Below are 12,048 nucleotides of genomic sequence, written 5' to 3'. Positions count from 1 at the left end.
GATAAATGTAGTTTAAAATATTGTTACTATGCCCATGTTTAGTTGACCTGATAAAAATGTTTATCCTCCAAAAATAGTTGGGAACACAGGTCTCTGAGTTTGTGGGTCAAAAGCTGAAAAGTTTGGGAACCACTGCACTTTCGTTTCCAAAGTTGGGCTTGGGACCCAATTATGGGTCATGAAGCACCTTGGATAATCTCCAGAAATCAATTTAAAGGGTAATAAAATAATTGCTGATGTAATATTTTCCCTATAACTATTACAAAAACACACAAAAGTATAAATAAGTATTTATATTTGTGTACAAGCTGTTTAGATTGTCAAAAAGCCTATGTTTTTAAGGTTGTTAACGAAGCTTGTGTACTCAGACCAGTAATATTTGGGGTCACAAGCTTTTGCCATGGATATTTTGTGGGTCAGAAGATTAAAAGTTTGGGAACCACTGGTATACAGTATATTTTTGTTTTTTGTTTGTTCAGTGAGCCCACATTAAACCACTCCCGGAGGAGACACTCCTCAGGAAACATCTCCACCACCCTAGAGATGCTGCCAGGCCTGGAGGGCTTCCAGCTGGACTGTTATGGCAGGGTAGTTGTCCCAACTAAGTCACACTCACAGTGTTCCCATGTTCTTCTTTTAATGTTCAGATTCTGTTGGTTTATCTCCTCCTTCCACTGGTCTTTTTCAGTCTGTGTCATACGCTCAGTTCCTGTACCCCACCAATGCCCTGGTGAGGCAAAAACCATGTTCAACCAGTGAGTTGACATTACAGATTCCCATGTCCAGGAGCACACACAGCATGCTGGGCAGAACTTATCATTCCAGTCAACTGAACAGCACCGTGGGACTGGACCTGGGTAAGAAAAAGCACAGTCAGACAAACTCACACACACAACCAAAACCAGATAAACAGTCTGCTGGACGGATTAGAAACGTCAAACCTGGAAAAAACAGAAATGTATAAAAAAGTACAAGTAAAGTAAAAACTCTGTAAAAAAAATTAGTCATCTAAAAATAAGCGTAATATTATTAATGCTAGATTATAGTCTGAATCCTCACAGATTAAGTGAAATAATCGTACAGTGCAGTTAGACAATTGYACTTGGTAAGACTATTTGAAATAAGAAAAAATGTCCATGCTAACAAGATTAATAATCTGACACATTCTGCTTTTGCTAATAGTATATCAGTCTTAAAATAAGATAAAAAAATAACTTTTGGACAGGATATAAGATTGTAAGACTTAGTTAAATGGGCAGTTTTCACTGTGAACCTGTGAATTATTTTGACCTTAAACTGCTCTGCCTACTTTGCTAAATCCAGTTTTCATTTCTGATTCAGCACTTGCATCAGTACAACATTGTAAAGAAAAACTATTTCAATTTTGAAACAGTCAAACTGCAATAATGTGGTATTAAGATTCTACATCTATTGTATCTGTCATCAGTTACTGGCAGATTTGCTCACAAAAATGGCTAGGAAAGACCTACAAAGACATTTTATTTATGCCGCGGTCTCATCATGTTTACATGAAACAAATACACATGAAATATTTGTTTACTGCCATTAATCAGTACTGTTCTGTGGACAGATAATAATCTATGGATCAGATCAGATCAGATCAGATCAGATCAGATCAGATCAGATCAGATTAGCCAAAAATAAAGTTTTTAAACCTGAAAGCTGTGAATAAACAATTCAATTCAGTTTATTTATATAGCGCCAAGTCACAACATACGTTGTCTCAGGGCAATGTACATTTAAAAGCCCAGAGCAGGAGGCATTCCCAGTACGACGGCGTATTAGGGCCACTTTGCCGATGAAAAATAAAAGGAGGAGCAAATCTCTGAGGAAAAACTCAGAATTTCTGAGATTAATTTCAGAAATTTTCGAGAAAAAACAGGCAATTCTCTTATTTTGAAAAGTCGCAAATTTGCGAGAAAAAAACTCAGAAATTTCCATAATTAAAGGCAGAAATTTGCAACATTTAAACTAGATATTTTCTGACATGGTAAAGTCAGAAATTTACAAGAAAAAAACTTGTAAATTTATGAGAAAAAAATGCAGAAGTTTTCAGGAATGGCTAAAGGGTGATTCCACCTCTTTTCACTGCCTTGAGCTTCTTTAATCCACTCTAGTTTAATAACTAAAACACATAGAATTCAAACCTGGACTAGATTATTCTACATTGATCGCAGAATGTTTAAAACCAAGTGTGTGATTTGTGAAACATACATTCCGCTGTGGCATACGTCACTGCATGGGGTTCCTTCCTGCTGGAGTCTACACTCTGAAAAAAACTCTGATGCTCGTTTATTTGTCCACAAATCTGTCCCAGTTAAAGCTCCACACTTTGCTGCAGATAGACTCCTCCATGCAAAAAAGTTTTTGGTCGTTTGACCATCATTATAAAGGTCTGCTTCTGGGTGCAATGGTCGCATTCAGGAAGCGAGTAATTGGAGCAAAATGCAGCATCTGAGTGTTTTCAGCATAAACAAACACGCCTACAAACTTCAGACAAATCGCACAATGCTACACACAGAGCTCGGTGAGAAACAGTTTGGCCAAGGCCTTGTGTCAAGAAGCAGAGGTCTTGTCGGCACTCCGAACCAAATAATGTAATTTTCGTCATTCAGTTGCAACAAGAGCCGATTTCGGCACTCTGGAGGGAGTATGTAGAGGCCGTAAGTGTTGGAGTCCTAACTGGTGAGAGAACTGTCCCTCTGTGACCTTGAGTCACAGGAGGAAAGGTTCTGACTCTTGTTTGCGTTGATCCATCAAGCAACAGTTCAGATTACCCAGCATTTTTGGAGTCTCTGAAAGGTGTCTTGGAGAGGGTTTCATGCAATTCTGTCGCTCTACCCAAAGAAGTAGTAAAGGAACATCTTCAGGGCCTCGTTTGTAGGTGGGGCTTCCAGGAGCTGTGACCTGAAGATCATTGGTATCTRTTGTGGTGGCAACTGAAGGACCTGCTGGATGGCACTTGCAGTGATAGAGGCTGTCAGGCTGTAACACCAGCTGAACATGTATCTGTAAAACTGACTGAGCTATAGCCATGCTTATCTTGCTAATGTTAATTAGCTGTGGTGGTAATCTTAAAAGGATCCTATAACCTATAATCCTATAACTATTTACAAAGTGTTAAATTCATATCTATCCAGTAGTTCATTAGATATTATGCTAACAGATAAACAAGTTCACACACAGGCTAAATTATAATTCACTTTTTAGGTTCAGCACAAGCAATAATCAGAATCATCAAAACAAAATGATGACAGACAGTAATACTTAAATGTCCCACTTCCTCCAGCCTCTAGGAATAATAAAACTAGAAAATAAGATAAGATAAGATAAGATAAGAAAAGATACAACTTTATTGATCCCACAGTGGGGAAATTTGAACATTACAGCAGATCAAAACAGTGGAGTTGCAGTAACAGACAGCCTGCCGTGGCGCCAACTTAGAAACAAAGAAAAACTGAAAAACACACAAGGGAAGGGAAGATGAGGAAAAAAGCAAAAACATCATATTATATCAACACTTTGACAAACTATGGTGTTTATGAAAAAACTCTGCATAGAGCAAGTTTATTAGCCAGAGGAGTAAGTGAGTTTAAGGGGCCCCCAAGAATCCAGTCCCCAAAACCAGCACAGCTATAGTTCAGAAATATTGATGGAAACTGTTCATTTCTGTGCAGCTTTCAGCCAGCTCTGGAAAAAAAGGTTAGACGGGTGAGAGGAGGGGAGGAAGTTAAGGGGCAGAGCCTTTGTTGACACATCCAGCCAGGAAGAATTTAGTCAACAGATCAAGGCCATTGCCAGGGAGATCCAGATTCTGTAATCAGTTGTTTTGGGAACAAAAGAGACAAGCAGACGACAACAATTTTCCATCTGCTTTAGAGTTCCTGCTGGTACATCTCAAGGTGGCGATTCCAATCAGGCGATTGGTTTGGATAAATTCCGCCGAGCCGAATCTATCAGATCCTCCAAGATCAATTCCATCTGTCCAGCAAATTCCAGGGACCACAGCCGGCCCACGACCTTCAACAGAACTGACCGAGTCCAGCTTCGCTCAAGGCAAAATGCCCGAGTTCTGATAGAATACGGCCACCCATCGAATTGGTCAGTCAGCCAGGAGATGAACGGCCACCGACGCTATTTTGTAGAACACCAGGAGACCACCAAGCCAATCTGTAGAATCCAGTGATCAGAATCCAGACGTATATCCAGAACAGAGAAGAACAGAGGTCTCACCTTTGACATGTCCTCCCATGGAAGAAGAAAAAACTTTGTTCCAAAAATTTTATTAAGAGACCAGCTAACTAAATCCATAAAAAAAATCCATGATTTCTAGTTTTGGATGAAAAATGTAGAGAAGGCTCCATGCAGCAAAGCAGGGAAAAATAAGGAAGGGCAGGAGAGAAGGAAGAAGTGTCTTACTCCCCTGAGAGCAGAAAGAAAAAAAAGAAAAATTAAATAAATAAACCATGCGTTAACACAACACACCACCACACATCACAACACACACAACTTTCTGAGGCAACAAATGTTAAACTGCTGGATAAGACATGAACACAACAAACTGAATTGAATTTTATAAATAACTGTCATAAATTAAAGCATCTTTCAGTCAGAATGGATCAGAACCTCTTGTGATCTGAGTGACTTTGGCTGCGAAGCTGTTTAGTTTCCGTTAACTGAGATAAAAGACAGGATGAATCCAGGAACTGAAGTCAGAGGAACAGGAAGGGAACAACAGCAGAAAGAAAGATGGAAGTGAAGTGAAAACAAAGACAGGACGGAAGGATTAAGACTAGAAACAGCTGTGCTGAAACATCTGCCACGATATATTTTCAGCACGTGAGGGTCTGTTTTTAYGTCCTGTATCTGTAAACACACACAGAGACAGGAGTCTGTCGTAACACGTGATCCTAAACCTAAACCCGGCACAGCTGTGTGTGGACAAAGAAGGCAGCACATGTGTGTTTCAACGTGCACACAAATGTCAGGTTTTATGTTTAATCTTCTCATGATGTCATCCTTTAGCTAGCAGTTGTTTAATAATGACACTAGTTGGACAATAAGACATACAGTATAAACAAACAACAGTCAAACTGTCAACTTTCTTCTTTAAAGGTTTTAAGTCCATAAAGGAGACCAATTATGAGTCCTAGAAATGTTTATGGTATGTAATGCACAAAATAATTCTCAGATAATAAAATTTCCCATTTTCTAGTTCTGCCTGCTCTGACTTCCTTTCAGAAGAGCTCTTTATGTTAATGAGCTCTGTTGGTAACGCCCTCCAAGAATCTGTTGACATTAACTCCGCCCTCCAAAGCCAGTGTTTACGTTAGCATGGCTAATAATAGCAGAAGCTCCGTTGTACAACCATATGAGAGACCCAGAGGCAGAGGCGGTCGCAGCTTCTTTTTTTTTCTCCCTCCTCTGCTCTGCGCTCACTCTGCGCTCACTCTGCATGCTGTTACCAGAGCAGGGAGCAGCAGYGGTCAAAATACCTCAGAAACTCAAACAAATAGGCTTTAACAAGGCTTTAATAAGCTAAACAATAGAGCTACATGAGAAAATGTGTTCAAAACGAACATAAATAATTAAATATTGTCCATGCCAGTCTCGAACTGTGGTCTTCCACTCTGTGGTCCAACACTCTACCCATTGACCTATTGGAGGCATGTTGTGAAATGAGCTGCACATTACACAACAAYACCGTGACGGCTTTTTATACTGAGGAGGTGGAGTCTCACCCGGGGTTTGCTAGGTAAGGGGCTGAACGCAGGTTCCGGTGGGTTGTCGTACGGCTTGTGACATCACAAAATGTAGGAAGTATAAAACTTGTCGTTAATATATATTAAAAATACATTTACTTACAGTAAATATGCCCCTGGGTGCATTTTTTGGTCCTAGGACTGTTTTTTTACGAAGTGCATACCCAAAGTTGAGTAAAAAAAACCTTTAAAAGTGAATTTTGCATAATAGGTCCCCTTTAAGCTTTTAAGTCTGACGATTTTTCAAGTTCTATTCTGTCAAATGAGTTTTTAATAGATAAATAGAACAATAGTGTACTAGATGTCTTGTGTTCAGTTTGTTGTTTATGGTACTTGTTTGTTTTTATGTTTGTATTTATTCTATCAGTTATGATTTTTTTAAATGTGCTGTAGAAAGAAAATTGGTTTTGACCGAGTTCCTAGTACTATGCCTGTAGTTGTTACTATACATACACTATATAATATACATATACTGTAAGTGCTATCTAACAAATCTTTCTATGCTGTCAAAGAAAAGCTGTTAGCTGCAGTCAGTCATGATCACTAACAGGTTAATTAATTAATTAGTCCTAGAAATAAATAAATAAATAAATAAATAAATAAATAAAWTAATTAATTAATAGGCTTCGTTTTTGTCAAAGCAAAAGATATTTTAGAACCTCCACTACCACTTAACAGATTTAGGTGAAAAGTATGATTAAATTTAGATTTGTATGTATAATTCTGACCCATATTGTAAAAAAAACCAAAGTCATTTGAGCTTCATGCTGATGATGAGTGTCTGTAAACATCTGTATAACAAAGACGTGTTACTGTTTAAACTTTCAGCACAGTGTCGATTCATCTTTAATTCTGTTGCTGTCTGTGCTTCAGGTGTAGATGATGTGATGGACTACGACCCCAACCTCCTCAGTGACCCCCAGTGGCCTTGTGGGAAACATAAACGAGTTCTCATCTTCGCCTCCTACATGGTAAGAAAAGCTGGAGCTGCTGACTTCAGACTCTCCTGGTGTTTTTTTTGTGTGTTTGTGGTTTATTGATAGCAGTTGTGAGTCGACAGAATCCAACCACAGGTCTGCAGGCTGTTTGACTCCATCACAGCTCTGAGACAGTGGAGCTCTGTGAGTCTGGGGGAACATGGTCTGTTTTATCTCAGCTCTGTCTTGTGTTGTTGAATTCATTCAGAAGAAGGTCATGTCACATAAAACAATATCTGTGTTAAGGATTCAGTTTAATCAGCTGAATTCTTTGTTTTTAGTTAAGATCCCTGATCTTTCTGACAGTAAGTAAACTGCACAGCAGTGTTAATGGCCAGTTGTTGAGCTCTAGGCCTGTCAAGATAACAAACTTTGCTGGACAATAAATTGTCTCAGAAATTATCGCGATAAATGATAATATTGCTTAGAGACAATTTTAAATACCACTTACAGAAGTTTATGAGTCAAGGAATCAAGGAAGTTTTTATTGTCATTCGCAACACATATACATGTGGTGGAATGAAATTTCATACCCAAGGTCCCGGTCTATCCAGAAATATAGAAGAAAAAAATAATAAAATAAATATACTCCAAAAAAATTACAAATTACAAAATTTTACAAAAAAATCAGATATAAAATGTGAACAACAATGCCAAAACTGCAAATACACTTGCATTGAATGTGTAGTTAGAGTTTTGTACGAAATGTACGTATGTAAAAGAAACGTTAGGAACTGACCTGGACCACAACAAATAACAACGGCCGCTGAAGCTGTAAACGTCACTACCCAAGTTTATGAAATTTAAGTAATGTACATAAAATAAAATAAAATAAAAACTCCCTGCAAAACCAAGGCGTCTGCAGCTGGATGAAGGTGTCAGAAAACTGAAGACGCTCCTCCGGCTGAAAGCCTGTTCACAGGAGACCATGCACCTAGCAAACACCTGACACCAGAGATCACTCCTCTCTGTGCTACGTAGTAGAAAAGAGGGAGACACAAAGAAAACAAACAAGCAGACAAATGAAAATTATCAACTCACTGATTCTTGAAACTTTGGCAAAAACAGGTTTTATTTTTGGGAAAAAAAAGTTTGTGAAATTACCAAATCTGAAAGTAAATCATTGTACAACAAGGTCTTAGCTATTAAGCGATGTACTGGTGCAACCTCCCCAAAAAAATTTTTTTTTTCATAAAATAGACATTTTCCCAGTCATTACTTTGATTTGTCAACACCGTCAGACACAATAAAAAGCAAATAATGTCTTATTTACATGGTTTAATTTGTATATAGCTTTTTAAAATCAATATCTGGTTTTCTTAGTACATGTATACACTGTAAAATATTTATTATTCACCTTTGTTCATTTTTATACTGTTTCACATGGACGCAATTAAAAGATCTAACATTATGCAATGTTTAATTTAGGCCTACATAAAGAAAATAATGTTTTTTTATTTGACAAACGTATTTGTCTGTCAATACAAACTATTACTTTAATAACTTAACAGCACTGAAGAAACATATTGTTGACACATTTATTTAATTCAAATAAAACTCCCTCTGACGGTGGTGACTTTAGAACTGACGGTGGTGACACTAATCTGACGGTGGAGATGGTAGCCTCATAAAAATATGAAATTCATAAATTTATCCACTCAAGTCAACTGTGTCTTGCTTAACAACTTTATTTAAGTATTTGATATAAAAAATAACAAATCCTGAGCACTGTCATGAACAGTTTTTAAGGAATGTAAGGAACAAATCTGTACATGAAGAACAGATAAATGAACACCTTTGTCTCAGTCTCTTTTGCATAAACTTAAACGTTTCAAAATACAGAAAGCATTCTACCTCAAAACACGTCAAAACAATCTATATTTGAACTCCTGACTGTTTACCATTTTTCCACAAGTCATTTAACTTCATTAGGAAGTATATGGTGTATATGTTTCTCTTCTATGAAGTCCATGACTTCAGCAGACAGGTTGTATTTCTCCCTCATCTTGCTTGCACGGCCTGGCGATGATGGTTCCACAAGTTTGACCAGAATGTGGTCAAATGGTATGAAGCACCTTTCCACCTCTTTTTGGATAGAATTGTATGTTGGGCCCATGAGGATGGAAAAACTCCACTTCCAAATATTGGTGATTAACATCCACGGTGAAAGCCTTTGCTAACCACCAGTTCTGGTCAGAAATGATGGCAAGCCAATCTCCACAATGAACTACATCAGCAGACAAATCTGTCACAGTCCCAGCAGGACCACATTTGATCGGTAGCTCTTCCTCCATTGGCTCTTGTTCACTTTCCTCCTTTTCCATTTCTTCCATCAACATTGCCAAAGGACTTTTCCTCTTTTGCACTGGTATAGGACCATCATCCTCAACCTGTACCCTGAGTGTGTTGGAAGTAAACTGAAATATTGTTGGGCTGAAACACTCACACATCTGTGGCTCACTACAAAAGCAGGACAGTGATCTATAATAGATCTCAGAGTCATTTTGGTATGTCGGTGTGACCAGGTACAGGTTTTAGTGGTTGAGAAAGGAGTGCATCATATGGCTGCATGTCTGCTTCAGTGATGATGTAGAGCTTAGTACTGCAGAGGCTTCTGCCAACCATCTCATGGAAGATAGTCCCATCTACAATGTCATTCCCCCGCAGTATAATGCTGTCTGCAGTCCTTTTCACAGTTCCTCCAATGCCATCTGGGGCTCCCTTCCCATGTGAGGTGGGGAAGAAGTTCCAGGTTGTTCTTTTGAAACCTAGAGTTTGAGGGACATTGCAGAGAAGAGAGAGGTTTTTCTTGTTCTTGTATTGCTTGCTGGATTCTGATACTGTGTAAAAGCCTGTCTTCTGTTGTTTTGTATAGTACATGCCTGTGTGCAAGTTGAGCTGTGGAAGATTCTGACCAAAGTGGCATGACTGTACCTCAGAACTATACTTACATTTCCATGCCTCAGAAAAATCCACATGCACAATTACTGTGCTATCATTGCACTTCTCGATCATGTTCCTGTACTCTCTGATCTGGTTCTGAACTGAACACACATGTATTGTTTCTGTCTTCAGTTTGTCTTCATATCATTGGATAAGCTCTCCCAGTGTACCACTGTACAAAACAAGTCTTGTTTTGAAGTGGAGCCCATCTGTTTGATCCTGAACTCGTTCCCATTGATGCCATTCAACATTGATCTGATCTTGTTGTGGTGTGGTAAGAGTATGTTTGCATAGACACCGGGTGCAGGAGCGCTGAAGACATGCCTCGCTTGTCTGTGAACAGCAGAAAAGTTTAAAACTATCCTCCAGTTTGCTAGATTTGACAACACCATTTTGTTTTAAGACTTCAAGCATCAGCTTAGCGTTTTCGTGGTACTGACATTGGCATGTCTTACGATCCGACAGTCTTGGTGCTGTGATATAGAAGGGACGTAAGGCACAGAAGGATGAATAGCTGAGCTTTGCACTTGGTTCCATTTTGGTGAACTCCTTGTAAAGGTTCAATATTGTGTCAGTCAAAATCATTCTCTGATGCTTTATTTTCTTGCGTGTGACTGTGTCCTGTTAGTCAGTTGTCATTCGTGATGCATTATGGTAGAAATCCTGAACTTTCTGAGTAATTGTTTTAATGTAAGAAGGTTGTCTTGTCTGTTGAATTAGACAATATTTTTTCAGAATCTTGCCTGACAGTGTCAAGTTCTTGTGTGTAGACCTGCTTTTGTTTCAGCTCATGAATAAGTGTGTTGTGAAACAGCAGCATTTTCTTTATGGAGGGATTTTTTAGTTTACTTCCCAGCAGTAGTTGCTCTGTTTTTTTTTTTTTTTCTTGGTGATTCTTGTGTTTTTTTACTCCTAGCTAGTTCTCGTATCCAACACTTTTTCATTTTGTTTCTATCTTTTTTTACTTCTTGAAGTTTATTTCTCATAGCTTTCATTTCTCTAGAGTACCTTGCTCTTGTTTTCTTTCTTTCCCTTTCTCCTTCTATAGCCTGCCTACTTGCTCATGTATGGCCTGATCCACTGGACTGTCTGGGGGAGTTTCTGAATGATCTGAGTCCTTTTTCTTAGGTTCTCTTGACACTTGTTGTCTACACTTCCAAGATTTTCTCTGACTTCGCTTTTCCCTCTCATTCAAGTCACTGATAGGTTTCAGCTTCCCTTCCTCCATCCTCTTCTTCCATCTTTGCCTTTCTGTTCCAAGGTATTCCTCCTTTAGCTCTAGCTGACTTTGTATTTCTGTTCTCCTCTTGCTTTGGTATTCTCTATTTTTTCTCCTTCTCTCCTCCACAGATAGCTGCTGCCTAACCATAGCTTCCTAAAGAACATAAAAATGATTATAAAATTGGTGGAATTACAAAGAAAGTTAAATTTGGTTAAATGTAGCCATGCCATTTTCATTTTACTTTAGTCTTTAAAGTTGCATAGACTTGCAATGGATATACTATGTGTTATGTAAGTAGTAGATGCCCTATGTGCATCCTCAGTGACGTAATCCAAATGAACATGTGGCATAATAGTGAAATAAAAGAGAGAGCAGGCACACCTTATTCAACTGTACAGTTTATCAGTAACATTACAGGTCATGTATGGTTTTTATTGTGATCAAAAATGATATTCTAGCCTCCATTTGAGAGCATTTGGGGGGTTTAGTCACCACCGTCAGACTGTATGTCACCACCGTCAGACCAAAAATCTGACAGTGGTGACAGAAATCTACTCTTTCACATGCTATGGATTAACTGTTCACATTAGCCATCTTGTTTCCCCTCTATTGCTAGCTTCTTCATCCCTCTTCTTAAAAGGTATAGATTTGTGTCATAATCATATTTAGTTTTTTATACAAAAGAGACGGTGGTGACATATTATGGTTGTGACAGTGGCAGTGTCCAAAAATGTGAACAAATTTAAGAGATAATAGTACACTTAAAGGAGCTTTAGTGATCTTGAAGCATGCAGTAGAGCTGAAGATTTGAAAATGGGGTCCTAAAGAATGTAGTTGACCTTGTAGTTGCCTGATTTTATTGTTTTTTATAAATATCTGACAGTGGTGACAAAAATGTGGGACACATTTTGTGCAACCATAAATTAATAGTAAATATTGTTCAAAACTCACTGTCTGTTCATTTTATTACATATTACAATGAAGTCTTTCATGTGGTAAAACTATGATTCAATTAAATTATTCATTTTGTTTTTTAAATCAAGTTGAACTACAGTAAATACCTCCTCTCTAAGGACAAGTGGTTTTGTAGGCAGATGGCCAGCATATAATCATTAAATTAATA

At 38.2% G+C, this 12,048-nt stretch overlaps 1 protein-coding gene across 1 annotated transcript in view; it reads left to right on the top strand.

The window, feature by feature from the left end:
- Window positions 1-12,048, top strand: part of cables2b (Cdk5 and Abl enzyme substrate 2b) — a 28,734-nt gene that overhangs the window by 8,798 nt on the left and 7,888 nt on the right. Inside the window, exons 4-6 of the mRNA XM_014033990.1 lie at window positions 480-588; window positions 689-857; window positions 6,657-6,754. Coding sequence (XP_013889444.1) covers window positions 480-588; window positions 689-857; window positions 6,657-6,754 — 376 coding nt within the window. The remainder of the gene's footprint in view (window positions 1-479; window positions 589-688; window positions 858-6,656; window positions 6,755-12,048) is intronic.

The sequence above is a fragment of the Austrofundulus limnaeus genome, unplaced genomic scaffold (assembly GCF_001266775.1).
Source record: "Austrofundulus limnaeus strain Quisiro unplaced genomic scaffold, Austrofundulus_limnaeus-1.0 Scaffold1926, whole genome shotgun sequence".
NCBI classification, from domain to species: Eukaryota; Metazoa; Chordata; class Actinopteri; order Cyprinodontiformes; family Rivulidae; genus Austrofundulus; species Austrofundulus limnaeus.
This window is presented reverse-complemented; position numbering and strand designations above follow the sequence as displayed.